Below are 21,258 nucleotides of genomic sequence, written 5' to 3' on the forward strand. Positions count from 1 at the left end.
CACTCTTGGCCCTTGGTTTAGTGTGCACACTATACTTCACGAGTACCAGGAGCTCTGACTGTATCTTCAGTAGACAGTCATCTTACAGGATCTTAATGACTCACTTGAAGCCAAAATGAGCCCATGTGCTGTTTTTTTCAGTGTGTGTAAACCATTGTGACACACTGAACTCCGATGAGGGTGATTCATTCTGTTGGTATATACAGAATAGTATCATGAATGCTTGAAAATAACCTGAAATACCACTGACTTTTGTGATATTAAAGATAATAGTTTATTATTTCACATATTAATGTGCCATTTATAGTTTGACTTTCCAGAAGAATGCGAATGCTGTGTATTTGAGTTTTTTTTAATGGCATGATATAATACATTGTCTTAACCAATGGCATGCTGAGTTTGAGTCGGGACTAAAGTTTTTGAGCAGATGAAAGGGGCGATAGGAGTAGTGCAGCAATTTCACCATCATTTACAGTAAAATCAATTTAAAGGACAGTTGACATAAAAAAAACATATCCTGTTATTTATGGAGATTTTTAAAATGATCTTCAGTTTATAGTGACTCTCAAGCGCCATCAAAATACAAAGTGAAAAGGAAAAAAAATCAAACCAGTCTCACAAGCTCTCATGTGACTTCAGAAGACTTTGCAATATGGCACGAGTCAGATGCAGTTTTCAATTTTGAGTGAACTGTTCCGTTAAACACTAAGATTTCTCTTCCTTCTTCAGCCAGTTTCGAATCAATCACAGACACTTTGCACAAACCGTTTGTAATGGAAATCCTCACTCCTGAGCCCAACAAATACGTTTCTATTGTTTGCCGACTCACAGTAATGAGTTTAGATTTGGCTTTTAGTTATCAGTATCATATAGTCTAAAGGAAGGCTGATTCAGTATATAAATTAGTAACAAAATACCATCAAATTTAATATCACAGGATGTTCCTTTAATGACTTGGAGGTGTTTTAAATGTAAATGATTTCTTGTCAACAACATCTAATCAATATCTGTCAATAATCAGTAGAGGTCATTCTGAATGATTAGAGGTGTTGAGTTGCCTCTGGTTACTCTGGGCATTTACTCATCATCTAATTTGAATTGCTAACTAGGTTTGTGATACACATGACATTTCTCCAGTCATATAACAGTAAGAAAAGATGGAGATGGTGAAATTCAAAGAGAGAGAGAGAGCCAGGGCCCAAGATTGAAAGAGTGATTAAATAAGTGTCGACAGAAGGAGCTAAAAGTGTTGAGTGTGTCCAAACAGCCCCGTGTTGAGTAAACAGGTGGGCACAGGCGGGCAGACGGGTATTAGCGGCCACATGCATACACAGGGTCCAAAATTAACACTCTCAAATTGCCAGGTGCCAAATGTGTGGAAATCATCTTTGGCAAATAAAACTTTACTGTAACTGCAACTTGGTTCAAGTTAAATTGTAAGAATGATACTGATAATGTGAACAAAATAACAAATTTTGTGACATTTTTGACACTTTTGTGACTGGGATTTTTAACCAAAAAACAAACAAAGAAACAAACAAACAAACAAAAAACGTCTAGAATTTAAACAGTTTGTACTCAGAAATTGCTAGAAATAATTTGAAGAAGAGTGTTTATGTATTTATTTATTGTCAAATATACCCCAGTTATTTATCTTGTGGCAGATTCAGTTTTCTTGAAATTTGTAGCTCTTATTTCATAATTTAAAGGGATAGCGATAGATAATGATAGACAGATAATGCTCATCGGTGTGCATTGCTGCGCTCATAAGGATTGCAGAGCTGTGTGTGTTTGTGCATATAAAGTATGACAACTTTTTAAATTTAGTTTTTTTTTTCCGGACCACATCCAAACTAATCAAGTGGTCATAGAATTATGTGTTTTTCAAAGTGTGTAGAAAAGGTGTGCTTTTTTCTATATCAGATTTGAAAAGATTTATATAATTATTGGCATGTCGTAATGGCCAGAATTGCAATTTTCATCGCTTCTCCTGATTTGTTGAGGGGTTAGTTGTGGGCCAGAAATGCAATACTTTGGGTTATGGATTTGTTCAAATCTCTGACTCTAAGTAAGAGCAAAAGTAAAATTGATTCTTTAGCAATCTTTATGCTGAAGCCAAACCACAAGCGAAATCTTGAATCCTGCTCTCAGACATCTTATATATCTGATATATATTTTAAGAGTGAACATTTTAAACTGCTGCTGTTCTGGATGTTTCTGACGGTAATGGAATGTAGTTTTCATGCTTTACGAACAGTGTCATCCTGTGTCATTGGCCCGTGCTGGGCCGCTGAATAAAAGCTGGATTTGTGGATATGTCATGCGTTATGTTATTAGGTGCCTAAATATTCCCAGACAGGTTGATAGCTCATCTGGTAAGACAAATGGTGTAGTTACCAAAATCTAGCTAGAGCAAAAAAAGAAAACTACTTCTAACAGCAGTCATTACTCTGGGAGGCCAATTAAAAAACAGCATCACTGTACAACACCATCTGTAGCCAACAGCTATGAGTTTGTATCTGTGCATGTAATCGTCCCAAGAAAATCTAGGCCAATTAACAGAACAGCCAGAGCACAAGCAATTATAGAAACTCTCTTTTTGTCTATCCAAAAGAGCAAAGTCCCTCTGTGTCTCTCCTCTGGAATTCTGATCCCGTTAGGAGGTGGCGACTCGGGAAGTGTTCGGATGGTTAGTGACCCCCTCAGCCAGTGGAGTTCAGCTCTCAGAGCTTTGCCTGGGGTTTTTAATTAAAACTGCACCCTAGTTCAAAGCACTCTGAAGGTTCTTGGTGCCGAGCCAGTGGGGTTGACTAAATATCTCATTTCCTGCTGCGGGCCAGAGACGAGGAATGGCTGAGTGTAATTAGCCGATATGAAGAAGAGGAGGCTGCAGGTGTGCTGAGAGTCTGGAGGTTTGGGATCAGTACTAAGAGTCTGTCCCTGATCTGCTTTCTCATTTGGAGGGTGTTTATTAAAATCTCTTGCAACCGCTGGTCTCTGCACAGTTTAACTGGAGCTTCTTGTAGTTGTTAAATAAAAATCACAAACGAGATCTCTTTAAAATCTCATTGTTTCTCTTAAAAACCAAGAAGATCATTTGGAGAGCAAATAGACTCATGTAATACATGCAATGAAATTTCTTCCTAGCAAAGATCTCGCAAGTCGCACATTTTAATATGAAAGTCTGCATTAAATGAAAATTTCCACTTTTTTATATGCACGTCATTGATCTTTTTTTTTGAAGAGATCATATTTTCATGTTCTTTTCTTTTCTTTTCTTTTTTTAAACCTTAAAATTCTTAATCACAGTGTCATAACTTTTATTTTGTAATATTTTTTTATAATGTATTAACTCTCACATCTTGACTTTAACTCCCACATTCTCCCACAATGCCACCTTCATTTTATAGCTTTTAAAATATTACATTTTTGTGAAGGACCGTCTTATTTTTTCTGCTTTAATATAAATATTCATGTAAAATCTGTCTTTAAAATGTTTGTTAAGCCCTCATTACCTTAAAAAGTAACTTATTACTCAAACACAGTAACTAATTAATGTGACTAAGTATATACTTAGTCACATTAATTTTGATTAATTTTATTGACTTTTATGCTTTTTGTACTGCATTTTTTTTAAACCTTAATTTTTCAAATGACTCTATTACAATGATGAGGATCTTATGAGAAGCACCATTGAGAATAATGAGAATTACAAAGAAACTTAAAATTAAAACATTCCAGAGGCATACAGTAATGGGAATTATCCTAAATCTGGTTAACTTTTCTTTATGCAATATATAATCTTCTTTCTTTCTTTTTTTGGAGTGGTGAAATATAACCTCTTCTTGACATATTTCACCCATTAAATTGTACAACAAGTTAAGTGCAGAGAATATTGATTTACTCATACGAAGGCTGACCTGTGACCCTCAAGTGTGTGACCTCTAGAGTAACCCCTGTGGATGTCAGCTGTTAGATACTGTGGATCCTCTCATATTGACAGAGGATATCAGATCTCTGCTGCCTCGGGCTTTGCTATATTATATTCACCTCATATAGGCTACATTCAGCCACAAATCCATCTGCTTAATGTGATGTTCAAATAATTAGAATGTCTTATTTGCCAGGAACTCTAGGTATTTGAAATTGACCTGTTCACATTGGCTGAAAATGCAACATCCAACTATTTTTGAATACTAGACAAGTCATTTGTGCTATTTCATCATTATGAACTTATAGTAAACAATCCTTATCAGATTTATTAGTGCTTTCTTAATATTCTTAATGCACATGTAAAAGTCTCTGACACATTGTCATTTGCTTATACTGTATATCTGTCCTTTCACGCATATTGACCGAGAGTGAGCTGAATTATGAAAGAGATACAGGGATGTTCCTGTGGGTAGAGAACAGGTGCATTGTGGGTCCATGCCCTCAGACCTACCAGGTGAAGAGAAAGCTCATGTTTATAATATCACAGGTTTTATGTTCACACATTATGCAAATAATGCTGCAGTCCTATAGCAGTAAGGACACGATGGAAAAGCATGCATTACAAAATAACGGAGACACACTCACTCACATAACATTCCTCGCTGACTCTGTCCATGTAGACACTGAGAGTGCATGTGAGAACAGCTACTGATTTATAAGTGATCTAATCAGAAAATAAATGAAATGCTGTTCGTATGTGCTCATTATATCCAAAAGTGCTGCTCACAATCATGTGATGCTCCATTTCTAGCAATATGAAGAGTGCTGAATAAATCACAAGATGCTGGGATCAAACTTCTGTCTCTGTTTGTGCTCTTCAGAACACAGAATGGTGTGTTTTGGTGTTGGTGGGTTAAAGTTTGTGATTGTCTGGTATCAACCTTTTGGTGAGATTCAGCATGTTATCAGTATATTCATTCTGAAACAAACTTTTTTGTTGTTGTTTTTTTTTCTCAGAGGAACCAATGATATGACCAAACAAGCATGATAACCATTAATTTAGAAATGTTTAATTTATGTATTACCTATTGTAGTAATAATGCAATTTGAATTAGAATTTTACATCAGTTACATCAGTTTTGACTTAAAATGGATTAAGTTTGAAAAGACATGAAGGTGAGTAAATTAAAACATTCACTTATTAATCTGTTCAGAATTTTGGGGCTCTGTGATGCAAAGCTGAATTTTCAGCATCATTACTCCAGTATTTAGTGTCACATGATCCTTCAGAAATCATTCTAATATGCTGATTTACCGCTCAAGAAACATTTATTATTATTATTATCAATGTAGAAAACAATTGTGCTCCCTAATATTTCTGTGGAAACCATGATCATTTTCACACACACACACACACACACACACACACACACACACACACACACACACACACACACACACACACACACACACACACACACACACACACACACACAGTCACACCACTGCACAGAAAATCAATGGTTCTGCTCATTGGTATATTGGGTTGGGTCAGTGTGTCATTCGTGATTTTCTCCTCTGGCCTGTGGTCATCAGATTAGCTTCAGACGTCTAATAAAATTGAGTGATAATTTGACACGGTCATTGTGATGTAGGTTAGTGCTCTCACCGGATTAATCTCTGTGGAATTGGCAGGGAATTCCCTACGGATCAGCAGGTTTCCCAGTCAGTCTCTCTCTGACGGATGTGATGTTTTCATTTGAGGCTTCTTATTGAATTTACTCAGGTGTTATGCTTAGGTTTCTTTCAGAAGCTAAAATATAGCCATTCATTTGTGTTCTCTGCACACACACACACACACACACACACACACACACACACACACACACACACTATTAGACAGATTCCGGTTCATTCAGTGGGAATCACTGAGCAGCGAGAGGTCAGAGTTCAGACTGGGTTACACAGTCACATAGATTTAACTTTCACCTCTCTTTCCTCCATTTGTGAAACTGTTCTCTGCATGATCTGTGTGTTTATGTGTGTGTGCATCTTGTTTGGCACATAATGAAGTAGCAAGTGTGTTAATTCTTAGGATAGTTCACTCAGAAATAAACATTTTAATATAATTACTCATCCTCATACCAGTCTAACCTGTATTATTTCTATCCTTCTGTGAAATATGCAAGGAGATGCCAGTTGTTCTTGTTCATACTGTTAAAGTTGATGGTGATATTTAGTATCAAAGTCTAAAAAGGACTAAAAAAACACTAAAAGTAGTTTAAAAACCATGCATGCTGAGTCTTCAATCTGAAGAAATGTCGGTCTGAAACCATTTTAATGAAGTGCATTAGAGAGCATTTATCACAGTTTGTGAAATGGCTAACCATCCATTCAGATCCATTTAAACTCTGGTGAAACTTGTGTAATGGTGAAGATAGTGTGCTTACCTGTGGAAAAAGTGGTCTTGTCTGAGACCACATGATCAAGACTCTGTGTTTAGAGAGCATTTACCTCTAAGATTTCTCAATTAAAAAGATTACGTTTTCCCAATCTAAGTCACTTCTCTTTCTTTCTGTCTGTTCTTCAGATCTGGATAAACCTGTGCTCACGGTGCACCAGACAGTGGGTGATGTACGAGGGAACTACTATCAGGAGAAAACAGTGTTTTTGCGCTGTACGGTAAACTCCAACCCTCCCGCTCGCTTTATCTGGAAACGAGGAAATAAACCAATTGAACAGAGCAAAGACAACGGCGTGGACATCTACGAGCCTCTGTACACACAGGTACAAGACTATCATGACTTTTTCTACCCCTGACCCTTACAACCCTTTTTGGATTTTTTCAATTTCAGTAAGAAATTTTGTAGGTTTATTAAGCTTTTGTTGTTGTTGACTGCTGGCTGTCTCGATACTTGATCACTATTTAGTTTGGTCTAATTTCATTTCATGAACATCTCTGGGTGTCCCAAAAGCAACTCTTAGTCTATTTAAGTTAACTTTTGGAAACAATTTTGTCCCCAAACTAAGAAAAACCCAACCACTCCCACACACAGCTGGACAATATGCAAGATTTCTCTATAGGCCTTATTTCTACTAAAACAGAAAATAGTTTAATTAGAGTTAATAATCATTTGAATATCAGATAACCACAGGAGACCTGCTCAATCACAGAGAAACGTACTGAAAAAAAATCAGCGATCAATCAGTGATGAATTCATAATCTGAGTACTTATTATTAAAGAGTTGTTTGAATAAGGTGGGATGGATGGAGATTGATGGCTTTGCCATTAATAATGAGGATTGATCATTTTCCTGATGCACTCAGTCAGAAGAATTAGAGGAATTTAAAATTCCTGAATTCATTCTCTCTTTATCATGCACACAAAGCCTCTGACATTGCATATGTCAGAGGCTTTGTGTGCATGATAAAGAGAGCCCCATTTGTGTTCACACGAATAACATCATGAATTACTACTGACATATTTAACTTGGTCTTATTATTTGGTAGCTTGAACCTTGTTTAATGCAGAATGCACAATAAATTCTGGAGCATTTTTTTTTTTCAGCCAAATTGAATGTTCCAATCCAAGCCAGTTATATTTGAATTGGTAGTATATAATTAAATTTAACTGTATTTAAATTTAGCTTGGTCTTAAAATTGAAATATCATAAATATGTATTCATTTTAAAATGTTTTATGCATTTTAACCCTGTTATGCTCTGATATTTTCTGTTTCTGACATCATATTTGAAGAAATAACATCACCACAGTTGTTTTCACTTGAAGTCAGCTCCTTTATATTACAGCCTTAATAAAGGGTTTTTTTTGTAGTAGTAGTAGTATTTCATAATTTGCACTTGTGTTGGCCTTGTCTCGTCTCAACACTGTGATGCCCCAGGTGGGAAAATGTGATTACATATTTTAAATATGAATTACTCAACAGCAGTCAAATGATGCGAGTAGAAAAAATTCTAAAAGTGTAAATGGCACTGTTTGCAGAGGGTGACCAAAAAACATCATTTTGTTATTATGCACAGTATTAATGCATGTTTTGACTGACAGGAAAATAATGTTTTTGCATGATGTATTTTTACCATGTGAATGTGTGTGTGTTTGCAGGGTGAGACAAAGGTGCTGAAACTGAAAAACCTCCGTCCACAGGACTTTGCTAATTACACCTGTCAGGTGTCCGTCCGGAACGTTTGTGATATTTTAGACAGCTCTGTCACCTTTCGCCTTACCAACACCACCAGTGAGTTCCCATCTACGCTCAAACACCCACATTCTCTCGCTTTCACCTCTTTATACAACAGCTGTATTGAGTTTGGACATGAATTTTGTGAACCTTTTTTTTTTGAAGTCCTGCTTTAATTGTATTTTGCTCATTTCAAAAATCTTTTCTCCTTCAGTTCTTTTTATTATTTGTTTTCTCCTCAAATGTTCCTTTTGCCTTGGTTATGTGTTGACCTGTCAGGTTTAATTCACCTTTCTTTGATTACATCTTCACTTTTAATCTCATGTTCTTTCGCTTCTGCGTTCTCTCGTTCACTGTCTGTCAGAGCTGAATAACACGTGTCTTTGATCATGATGGTCTCTACACCAGTACACTGGTTTGTGTCTCAGGTCTCTCTGAAGGCAGACGTCACTATCATTGTGTTGTCCTGTACCGAAATTCCTCCAAGAAATCTTAAAAAAAAAATTGAAATCATTTCAAATTTTTCTTGTTAGAATAACACACATTGAGCTGTGGTGCACATACTGTATGGGGGGATGTGAGTTCACAACCTATCTTGATCCCATTCCCCCCTCTTCTCCCTGTCATTTTCCTGTCTTCTATATCTCTTTGAATTAAAAAGAGCTCACAGGGGCTGCATTTATTTTGCAAAGCTGTATTTTCACCATCATTACTCCAGTCTTCAGTGTCACATGATCCTTCAGAAAACATTCTGATAATCTGATTTGCTGAAAATGTATTTTTATTATAAACGTACAGTTGTGCTGTTTAAATGTTTTAAATTTTTTGACAAAATTTTCGTGGAAACTGATAAATTTAATAAATTTAAATTTAAACTTTAATAAAAAAGATCAGAATTTATTTCAAATAGATTTTTTGTTTACGTTATAAATGTCTCCCCTGTCATTTTTGATCAGCCTAATGCATCTTTGCTGAAAAAAAAAAAAACTCCTTCTGAACAGTAGTAGTAAATCTTTGTGATGAATTTCCCGTGTGACAACTAGCCCCAGTCTCTTTATATACTGTATGCTTATTCACCTGCTTTCAAATGGTTTCATAGGATGAGTAACTTCAGTGGGCTTATGAAAGCTTGTTCCTTGTAAACTAGCGTTTTCTTCATCGTCAAAATAAATAGTTTGTGTAATCCATAATGAATCAAATCCACCGCAAAAGCAAAAATATGCCTGCAACTGGCAAATGAAAGAGCAATCTTTGCAAAAACAAAAAATATGACTACAATACCCAGAGAAACCCTTTATGAATTAGTCATGTAAAAAACATGTTTGTTCGTGTTCAAATTAGCAGCATTAAGAATTCATGCTCGAGAAACAAGTTCAAAGCTGCAGAGAAAATCTAAAAGTAGCCCAAAAGTTCCTCCCTCTCTGTGTGTGTGTCTTTATTTCCCTCGTTTCTCGTTCTCTTTCTCTTGTGATGAGTTTGAAAGGCTGTTGATTCTCTTCTTTCTGCTCTCTCCACTTCAAAGGCAGCTGTGAAATAGTCAATAGAGATGAGTGACAATATCAGAAGTCTGTACCTCACACACACACACATACACACCCATTCTCCGCGACGCCACATCGGCGTTCTGCCCTGTGGAGAAACAACACACTGCTGCAAATTGGAATTTGTTTTCCGCGTGGCAGGAGCGCGTGGCTCGCGTACACGCAGATCATCACAGAAAGAACAAAATACTGATTTGTTTTTCTGTTGATTTTCATTTTCTTTCCTCTGAACTGACGAGCAGGAAGGGGGTGAGATGAAATTGGAGGGAGCATGAGAAACACGTGTCAGATGCTGCGCTGAAGTTTGAGAAGTTCATCGCTTTAGAGGGTAGAGTGAAGGAGACTGCGTCTGTGCAAAGGATTCAATGCACTGTTTTCAATTACGGGTCGATCAAGACATGTAACTCCAAAACTAGCTGGTCAGCGTCTGCTTGTGTGAAGGTCAGAGCTCAGATCAGAGAGAAAGACCTGCTTTGTTCACTATGGGGGATGGATCTATAAAAGCCATTTTTAACCATTTAGGGTCTAAACCATATATAAACCATCATGGCTGATTATCTGTTTTCATAATTCTCTCTGCTTCTCCTCTTATACACTAGTATTCAAAAGTTTGGGGTCATTAAGAAATTAAGACTTTTATTCAATAAGGACACATTGCATTGATCAAAAGTGACAATAAAGACATTTGTAATGTTACAAAAGGTTTCTATTTCAAATAAATGCTGTTCTTTTGAACTTTCTATTCATCAAAGAAAAAATCCACGTTTCCACAAATAATAATTATATTAATCGGCACTAGTGTTTTCAACACTGATAACAATAAGACATGTTACTTGACAGCAAATCAGCTTATTAAAATGATTTCTGAAGGATCATGTGACACTGAAGACTGGAGCAACGATGCTGAAAATTCAGCTTTGCCTCACAGGAATAAATGTAACTTTTAAACATATTATAATAGAAAACAGTTTAAATTGCAATATTTCACAATATAACTGTTTTTACTGTATTGTTATTTTCAAATAAATGCAGCCTCAGAGAGCATAAGAAACGTTCAAAACATCTTCAAAAACATTGAAAAAATCAAACCAATCTCAAGCTTTTGAACGGTAGTGTGTCACTTTGGTATTTATTTAGAAGAATATTAATTTAACATGGCTGACAAAAGTTACCTCGGAAAGACATACATTTATATTCTAATTTAATGAAAGATGTATTAAGAAATGTTAAATCTAAAAAGCAATAACACATGCAAAATGCATTATATTTATATTTTTCCTTTTTGATTTAATATTTCATGTTTCAGAATCTTAAAGATGATTGTCAGATGAATCAGAATTCTTTTGGATGTAGAAAGTGAAATTGACGTCTAATTGTTGTTTTGAAGGTTTCTGCATTCTTAAACCAGTTTTATATAAAAATATGTCAAGATATAGCGTACAATTTAATGAGATGTCCAAAATCACTGATATTTCTTCCAGTTCATTCATCACACTGGAAATAAAAGGTCAAATCAAGCACATTGCATTGTGGGATACACTATTCCATGCACTTTCCTCTGTTGTATACAGTACTCCACATTTTAGCAAACGTAGTAGGCCATCAGAAAGTTTCCAAACAAAGTTTGCTTACTATATAGTGCAAGTACAAGTTTGTGATTCCATATTATGATTAATTAATATTTCATCCCTATGCATGTATATCAAATCTCAGCTTTGAAAAGATACATGCACCATTTGTGTAGATCGTTCAAGAGGAAACGATTGATGTAACTCAATCCCATCTCACTCATGCTCAAATGAAGCTTTAACTGGATAATTATATGGCTGGGATTGAGAGAGCTGTAGACGATCTGGAAGAGAAAGAGAGATTGTTATTATTCAGAGAAAAGAGTGAACCTGTTGGAACATTTCTCTCTTTCAAACAGTTCCCCCCCCCCCCTCTTTTAATGTTTTCATATTTTCCACTTGGCCGAATCCCACTGCAGTAGGATATGATGAGCTGTAAGTTTAAATGCTTTAGGAGCCTCAAAGAAAAGGAGCAGAAGGAATTAGGAGAGGGTCTACATAGACAGCATTTCCTGACAGCAAGTCTTGTTCACACTGATCAAGAAGCTGGTAAATAAGCTGTCATTCTGTTTTTGACAGGGAATTCATTTATTTATTTATTTTTTATAATTATTATACCCCCCTATGCTCACAGTACTACTAACTTTGTCTTGCTGATATTTGACTCTAGTATCTTCCTAATGATAGAAACTATCATTCACTGTGGCACATGTCATCTCACAAAATGTCAGTTAGACATTATTTTCATGATAATTAAGCATATTTCCAACATAATGAAAAACAGAAAGGGAAACCTTTTCATTTAAAATAATTAGTGTATATATAGTTAATATAATTAGCATTCATGATTTATGATTTATTTATTTATTATTACATATATCAAATTATTATATTTATGCTAAACTTCTTGTTAGTAATTGTAATATTATAATTTGCTTATGAAGCCATGCATTCCAAATAATGAAAACACACACGCACACACATAATCAAATGAGAAGTACATTCGCATTTAATTTTACAGGATGTGCTTGTGTTGTGTTCACCTTTGCCTGTGATTGGTTGAGGCCTGGAGAGATTATTTTCTCTGCTATCTTTATGCAATGGATGCCCAGGATTAGATTCTCCCCAGGTGGTTCACAGACACACACACACACACACACACACACACACACACACACAGACAGAACAGGTGGCGTCCGGTAGATTGATTTTTGTATCGCAGTCCTGATGCTGTATTGGAGTTCATTCGACCTGTTAAAGACGCCACACTAAATCGTCCTCCCTCACTGCTGTCACGCTCTGAGTTTTACTGTATATGAACACACGTGTATCGAGCGCTGCTTACCAATGTATTGACACTTCATGGATTTGACGAGATGTGACAGATTGTTGATGAAGGAAAATCTTTATTTGTACTCTGAATGTCAGCCATAAATCTCAGCTTTATATCACATCAACTCTATGTATCATTATATAGTTACTCATGTTGACCATTTAATGAAACATCATTTTATACTCCAAATAATCATGTGTTTGGAGTATAATCCAACTCCATTTCTAGGAGTGTAATCCAGGGAACTAAATACTTTTAAATGAAATATGATGTATTTCGTGTCATTTGATTGTTTTTTTTATGTTTTATTTGGAATGGATTCATAAGCAAATGATCAGATTATTCATCCCAAATTAACGATAAGTCTGACTTCAATTATATAACAACTGATTTACAGTAATGCTGATTAGTTAAACCATGTTTGAAGGCAAACAAAAAAAGCTATAATCATGCTTTTTGCACCTCTGAAAGGCATTGGGATGCTACTTGGAGGGTAAAAAAACAATAAATAAATAAATATGCTGATTACATCAAAAGTTTTTTTACATCATACATCATAAATTATTATTATTATTATTTGCTATATAATGAAAATATAGTATGCCAGTCAATTCTTTATGCAAGGTATAACAAACTGTAATGCTTTGATGCAATTTAACAAGATTCCGTCATAAATAATATATAATTATTTAATTATTTAAATTTTTTTGTAAGATATTTATTTACATTTTTTTTTTTTTTTTCAAAAAAACCCCCATTTGAATGTGAATCCTCATCATTTTTGACAATTTTTTGGCCGTTAATTCATACTGCCACCTCTCAGCTAATTATAATTTGCACACACTCTGTTTGCTGACTGGTACTCCTATTAGTTTATTTTAGAGTGTGTTTTCTCTGCTTTTGAAATCTCTGTAGGTTCTCATTGTTCAAATCTAGAGGGTTTGAACGCAAATGGTTTGTTTGTAGCTCAGATTACGGGGGTGAATTTCTGGGGTCGGATATATGTAAATTAATGAAGTGTGGGTTAATGTGTAATGCTGAACATGTGCTATTGCTTTAGGGGTCATTGTCTCCCTGTTAGGATGAGTCTAATAAAGGTTTGGTTAAGCGTTGGTTAGCTGTGTTAATGTATCTCTGCCTCAGCCTCTTTGAGCCATTAGCTGCCAGTAATTGCTCAAGCCAGGTCCCTACGGCAATAGAGACGGCGGATGTCCAATCTCTAGATACTTGTTGCTCTGGTGATTCGCTCTCTTTTACACACACACACATTGTATGAACATCAAACACCTGGAATGACCGACTGCATTTGACGGGACATGCTTTAAACTACAGAGCATACTGCATCCCATAATGCAATGCACTCAACATCTATTAAGATGGATGAACCTGAAGAAAAACTGGGATTCTTACACTGGTAGTTTGTCTAGTTTTCTAGTTAAAATATATAAACATACTTTAAACAAGATAATTTACTTGAGAAGCAACACTGCATGAGATATTAAAGCTTGTTTGCAGACAATATATCTTTATCAGTATAAAATTTGTGTTTTGTCTTAATGCACTGGAAGATTTCTTTACCTCATTTGAGTGTACATATGTTAAAACAAGCAAAAATAAATAAATAAATAAATAAAAGCCTAGGAAACAGTACTTAATATCTTATGCAATGTTGCATCTGAAGTAAGTTTGTCTTGTTTTAATGATTTTTAGATATTGTATAAAAAAAACAAGTCAACGAAAATGATAAAACATTTAAATTTTTTAATGCAGTTTTTTTTTTAACACTTGATTGGATCAGTTTGACCAAACATTAAGAAATGTTGTGATGATGGTAGATGGTAGTTTAGACATTTTTATTGCTGCATTTTCCATATTATTATTATTATTATTATTATTTTATAAAGTAGGAGGAAGTATACAATGCATTCTTTCCAGTATTTAGTATGTAGTTAATATCAATTATGAAAATACTCTCTAACCATGTTACAGTTGTGGTGCTCATGTGGATGATGTGGGTTTGAGTCCTGTTACTGTATGTTCTCGTCTCCTTTCTCTGCTCAATCTTTTTCTCTTCCCTCTAAAATGATGCTGTGTAGCAGTGGGTTTGATCCCGTAAGAAACAAGTGAAGTGAAGTGAAGTGACATTCGGCCAAGTATGGTGACCCATACTCAGAATTTGTGCTCTGCATTTAACCCATCCGAAATGCACACACACAGAGCAGTGAACACACACACACACTGTGAGCACACACCCGGAGCAGTGGGCAGCCATTTTTTATGCTGCGGCGCCCGGGGAGCAGTTGGGGGTTCGGTGCCTTGCTCAAGGGCACCTCAGTCATGGTATTGAGGGTGGTGAGAGAACTGTACATGCACTCCCCCCACCCACAATTCCTGCCGGCCCGGGACTCGAACCCACAACCCTTCGATTGGGAGTCCGATTCTCTAACCACCAGGCCACGACTTCCCACCAGGCCACAACTTCCCCAATGGCCCCTGCCCTTTTATAAGACATAGCTCTCTTCCATATGCATATGCACAACTGTGAATTTCTATAGCAAAGCAGATTTGAAAGCATACCGTAAGCATAGCAGAGAGCGGCTGAGGGAAGATGTGTCTGATATTGATCAGTCTGTGTCTCGCTACACTCACCTGCCGTCCCTTACCATCAATACACAGAGCTAATACACCATCAGGTGGAATGAGGATGAATGGGCTGCATGTGTGTGATGTACACACTCATTTCCCCTTGGGAGAGGACATTTGCCTGTTAAAGGGACAGTTCCCACAGATTACATTTCTGTTATCTTTTTTTTTTTCTCCAGTTTTTTGTTCCAGTCTACATTTGCATAGATGTTTTTTTTTTCTATGTGGATTTTCCATATAATGACAGTCCCGAGTGACCATGACTACAACACTCCATAAAGGACAAAAACACCCCCAAAATAAACCATAACTGTTGTCTACATGACATATTTGTAAGCCAAATGAATACTTTGCTGAACTGATTTAGCTTCAACTTTAATTTAATTAGTAAATGAATAGTAGAATACTAGAATAGTAAATGAATACAAAGGAGAAACTCTTAATGAAGCATATTTTTACAAACAAAATCATGACATCTTCTGACTTTGATAAAATGGCAAACACACACACACACACACACACACACACACACATATCGGTAGGCGTATTGGCATACAGTTACGATTTATTTAACAGCACTAATTGAGACAGGCATAGTTAAATCAGAGAGGATTAATTGCTTTAATTATGTTACTGTTGTGTCTAACATTGCTGAGTACTAATTACTTTTCATCTGTTGTCACGGCAGCACGGCTCCGATAGCCTCATTTATTTGCTGTGTTTTTGCATAACATCTTTTCTTTTTCTTTTTTACGTGGTGAAGCCATCCATGACTGACAAGTGTGATTGGCGCATGCGACACTGAGTGGATGAACAATCCTGAAAGTGTCATCCTGCAGGAGCAGCGTTTTGCCATGTTTGTTCCGCCAAAATCCTTTAATAGAATCTCTCTAGGATAAACTCAGTGACTGATATATGAAAACCACAGGTGCTGATTCACAGGTTCATGCTGTCTGCTTGGTTTTCTGAGTCATGCCTTTGAAATAATCAGTACTTATTACTTCTGGATGGAAAATCCAATAAAGAGCATATTGTGATTTTATCAGTAGGTCTGGAAGAAAGTTGTGTTTACCCAATTGATACAATAAGCTAAAGGAAAGTTTGACAGGTTAGCAGCATCAAAGCAAAAGATACTCTGTGTTCCTTTTCAGGAACTCGAGCTGCGTCGAGCGCTTTGGGGAACGTCCCTGACGAGACCAACTCTGAATATCATGTACAATCTGTCCAACGGAAGGGCGTGACATCATGGGCGGGGTGACGTAACGACCAGGAAGCTATAAAAGCACGTGCCGTGCAGCTGGCTTCAGCTTCGCGTCTGTCAGCAAGCGCTCTGTGTGTGCATGTCAAAAGTCTGTCCCGTTGGTCCTATTTATTGTTGTCTGTCTCTTAAGCATTAAAAAGATCGCTAGAACATACACACAGTTTATGCGTGGCTTGCCTGGAATCGAAGCACGCTGAGTCGGCTCTCGAGGGGAGAGTTGTGAACGATCGCCAATGCGGACGCTTCGATCCCGGAGGGTTCTCTTTGAGGAGGGAGTCTTCACCAGCGTTCCCCGCGGTGCTGGCCCCGCTTCTGCCGAGGCAGAACGGCTGCTGCACTCGTGGGGTTTGCAGGTGGATCTGTCAAAGGGAATGGAGACGGGCCAGTCCTTATCTCCCTCCTCATCTGCCAGATCCAGCGCCCAAACCCTGGGTTCGGAAGCACGCTCGTCGGTTTCTTCCCCCCAGGGTGAGGGATCAGCTCTTCACCTCTCTTCCTCCGAGGAGGTTGATGTGGAGACTGTTGCTGGGGATTCGCCACCCCTGTCGCCCCAATATGAGGAGCTTGGTTACTCGCGCGGTTGATAGATTAAAAATCGAATGGTCCGCTGAGAAACATACTGAGCCGCAGAAAAGTAAGCTAGATGAACGCTTTCTGCGGCCGAGGCAACCACCTCCACGTCGGAGCCTTCCATTTTTTCCCGATCTCCATGACGAAATCGCGAGATCGTGGAATCACCCATATTCGACCCGCCTCTTCAGCTATATTATGGCAACGTGATGGGGCTGGGAGAGCGGGGTTATAGAGCGGTGCCACGGGTTGAACAGACGCTTGCGGGCTATCTGTCGCCCGGGTCGGCATCGTCTCTAAAGGCTCCGACGTTGCCCACCAAGCCTCTCAGAGTTACATCTTCGCTGGTGGGCAAAGGCTATGTGGCAGCAGGTCAGGCTGGGGCTTGCCTTCATACTATGGTGGTCCTACAAGCATATCAGGCCGACCTGCTGGGAGATATCAACGAGGGGGAGGGGATCAAGTCTGATGATATTCAAGAGCTTAGAAGGACCACTGATCTCACCCTCCGCGCCACTAAAGAGACCACTTGCGCGATTGGGTGGTCTATGGCAGCCTTTGTGGCCGTGGAGAGGCATTTATGGCTGACCCCTGTCAGAAATTAAAGAGAGGGACAGGGTCTGCCTCCTGGATGCCCCGCTTCAGCTTTCTGGCCTGTTTGGCGACACAGTCAATACTGTCGTCGACAGGTTCCAGGAGGCATGTAAACAGACGGCGGCGTTCCAGAATTTCCTCCCTCGTCGCTTTCGTAGTGCATCTGGGCGGGAGATGCCCACACCACATGCTGGCTCCTCATATCGGGAAGCACAAAAGCAGAGTGTCGCCTCTCGTGTTCTCGTGCGCTCTGAGTCAGGGACTTCCAAATCTAAGCCTGATTTAAGAACAGTTATCGAGGCACGGACATCCTCGACAAAGAGATCCTGACGCCAGTGACATAGGGATCCAGAGGGTAGCCCCTACTGGGGTAGAGTGTGGTCCACCTCATTATACGGTGCAACGGCCTCCAGCGAGCGCTGCTCCCAGTTGTTTCCTCCCACGAGCGTAGCGGAGCTGGGATGCTCGCCACCCCTTCGGGGGCCTTTTACACCAGAGTTCAGTCTCGAGAGACTGATTCCCTTAGTAGATTATTTAGCAGCGTGGAAACTATTGCCAAATGTATCTCATTGGGTCCTGCGTACAATAGAAAAAGGCTACTGCATTCAGTTCGGTCATCCACCGCCGAAGTTCAATGGGGTTACACCGACAGTAGTCGGCCCCCGGAAGGCTCTGGTTATGGAACAAGAAGTGAATACCCTATTAAGGAAGGAGGCCATTGAGGTGGTCCCTCCTCTAGACAGGGAATCCTGGTTTTACAGCCGGTATTTCATAGTTCCAAAGAAGGATGGGGGGTTGCCTCCGATCTTAGACTTACGTCACCTGAACCGCTCAGTTATGCCACTGAAGTTCAAAATGCTCACTGTCAAGCAGGTTGTAGCTCAAATCAGATCCGAGGACTGGTTTGTCACAATAGATCTCAAAGACGCATACTTCCACATATCCATCCTTCCACAACACAGGAAGTTTCTGAGGTTCGCTTTCGGGGGCAAAGCTTATCAATATCGAGTACTTCCCTTCGACCTTGCACTCTCACCCCGCATGTTCACGAAATGTGTAGATGCAGCTCTGGTATCCCTCCATATGCAGGGAATCCACATTCTAAATTATATCGACGATTGGTTGATTCTAGCTCAATCAGAGCAGATGGCGGTTCGACATCGAGATGTCGTTCTCGCACATATGGGGGAGCTGGGTTTGAGACTAAATGCCAAGAAGAGTGTACTTTCTCTAATTCAGAGAACCACCTATCTAGGCGTAGTGTGGAATTCGACCACGATGCAGGCACGTCTGTCTCCTGCTTGAGTCGATTCTCACATCAGTCGAGAGAGTCAAAGAAGGCCAGTCACTCACTGTCAAACAATTTCAGAGGTTGTTAGGTCTGATGGCAGCTGCGTCCAACGTGATACCTTTTGGCCTGCTGTACATGAGACCCCTGCAGTGGTGGCTCAAGTCCAAGGGCTTTTCCCCGAGGGGGAATCCACTTCGAGTTATCAAGGTCACGCGGCGATGCCTTCGTGCCTTAGACATGTGGAAGAAACCTTGGTTCTTGAATCAGGGCCCAGTGCTGGGAGCTCTTTTACGCCGTGTAACGCTAGCAACAGATGCGTCCCTCACCGGTTGGGGTGCGGTCATGAGTGGCCACCCTGCCCGCGGTCTGTGGAGTGGTCGCCATCTGACATGGCACATCAATTGCCTAGAGATGCTAGCAGTCTATCGAGTATTGAAACATTTCCTCCTAGACCTGAGAGGTCACCATGTGTTGGTGCGCACCGACAACACATCAGTGGTCTCTTATATCAATCTCCAGGGGGGTCTGCGTTCACGCCCCTTGTACAAACCTCTTTGCGACTCAGGAGACATCGCAATATCCCCTCTGGTTCTCTCTAGTTCATCCAGCTCCTCTGGGACTGGACGCTATGGTACAGACCTGGCCGAGGCTTCGTCTGTACGCATTTCCCTCTATCGCTCTGCTCCCGGGAGTTCTGGCGAGAGTACGCCGGGACGGGGTCCGTCTGTTATTAGTAGCCCTGTTCTGGCCGGGCCGAGTATGGTTCGCAGATCTAGTCTCGCTCCTCGACGGCTCTCCTTGGGAGATACCGATCAGGACAGACCTACTCTCACAGGCGCAGGGCACGATAATTCACCCTCGCCCGGAGCTGTGGAAACTGTGGGTGTGGCCCCTGAGGGGGCACAGCTCATAGAATCCGGTCTCTCAACTGAGGTTCTTGAGACCCTCCTCCAGTCCAGAGCTCCCTCTATGAGGAAACTGTACGCCCTGAGGTGGAAACTCTTCACCAGCTTGACCCTGTTAACTGCCCAGTTGGTACGGTTCTGGAGTTTCTACAAGCTAGGCTCTCTGCAGGGTTTACCCACTCCTCCTTAAAGGTGTACGTGGCGGCCGTAGCTGCTTACCATGTCCCTTTCAATGATCAGTCAGCGGGTAGACACCCCCTAGTTACACGTTTCCTCCGCGGTGTGCTGAGGCTGAGACCTCCAGTACGATCCTGTGTTCCCCCTTGGATTTGGTTGTGGTTATAGAGGCTCTTTGTAAAGCTCCATTCGAGCCAATACAAGACATCTCAGATAGACATCTGACACTTAAAACTGCCCTGTTACTGGCAATCACCTCGCTAAAGAGAGTTAGAGATCTTCAGGCCCTTTCGGTGGACCCTACTTACCTAGACTTTGCCCCTGGTATGGCCAAATCATTCTTCTACCCTCGAGCGGGTTATGTTCCGAAGGTTCCCTCTATTACAACACAACCTATCGTACTGCAGGCCTTCTGCCCTCCTCCCTTTCCGGAGCCAGTGGTCCACGCCCTCTACATTTGTCAGATTTTATGACCTTGATATGCGAGCCACTCTGGGCTCTTCTGTTCTCTCGCCTTAGCTGTGCTCTTCAGATACACACTAGGCAGGGATTTGGAAGTCTGGCAGCGTGGGCACATCGTTCCCCAAATCGCTCGACGCAGCTCGAGTTCCTGAAAAGGAACTTCTCAAGGTTACGAATGTAACCCTGGTTCCTTGAAGGAACGAGACGCTGCGTCGCAGAGCCATACTCCCAGCACCCCTGCCGGCGCTTGCTTCCCTACTCGAGGCTGATGCCAGCTGCACGGCACGTGCTTTTATAGCTTCCTGGTCACTACGTCACACCGCCCGTGACGCCGCGCCCTTCTGTTGGACAGATTGCACATGATATTCAGAGTCAGTCTCGTCAGGGACGTTCCCCAAAGCGCTCGACGCAGCGTCTTGTTCCTTCAAGGAACCAGGGTTACATTTGTAACTATGAGACGTTTTTTATTGAAGCACGACGTAGAAGATAACTAGATATTCCTGAGCATAGCAATATGCTTTGTTCAGAGTTATATCTGTGAAATAATCTGTACTTCTTTCTTTTGGACAGATATAGATTTTAATCAAAATATTTTACACATTTTCAGCGTTCTCTGCTGCTGTACCATTATTTCATATTTTTTATTTATTTTTTATGCCACTCTATTATTGTAGTTTAAGGCTGGAAACCCACTGCTTCTTTTTAAAACCAATAATTTAATTTAAAAGCAGCTGCGGAAGATGATGTGTGAAATTTAATTATTCATCAGATTTCTATATAA

General features: G+C 39.7%; 1 protein-coding gene across 2 annotated transcripts in view; it reads left to right on the forward strand.

Annotated features, from left to right (window-relative positions):
* LOC132110429 (MAM domain-containing glycosylphosphatidylinositol anchor protein 1-like) overlaps positions 1-21,258 on the forward strand; it is a 186,167-nt gene that overhangs the window by 90,518 nt on the left and 74,391 nt on the right. For both annotated transcript variants that reach the window (XM_059517022.1, XM_059517021.1), the window contains exons 5-6: positions 6,524-6,720; positions 8,057-8,189. In XM_059517022.1, coding sequence (XP_059373005.1) covers positions 6,524-6,720; positions 8,057-8,189 — 330 coding nt within the window. The remainder of the gene's footprint in view (positions 1-6,523; positions 6,721-8,056; positions 8,190-21,258) is intronic.

The sequence above is a fragment of the Carassius carassius genome, chromosome 30, assembly GCF_963082965.1.
Source record: "Carassius carassius chromosome 30, fCarCar2.1, whole genome shotgun sequence".
Lineage (NCBI taxonomy): Eukaryota > Metazoa > Chordata > Actinopteri > Cypriniformes > Cyprinidae > Carassius > Carassius carassius.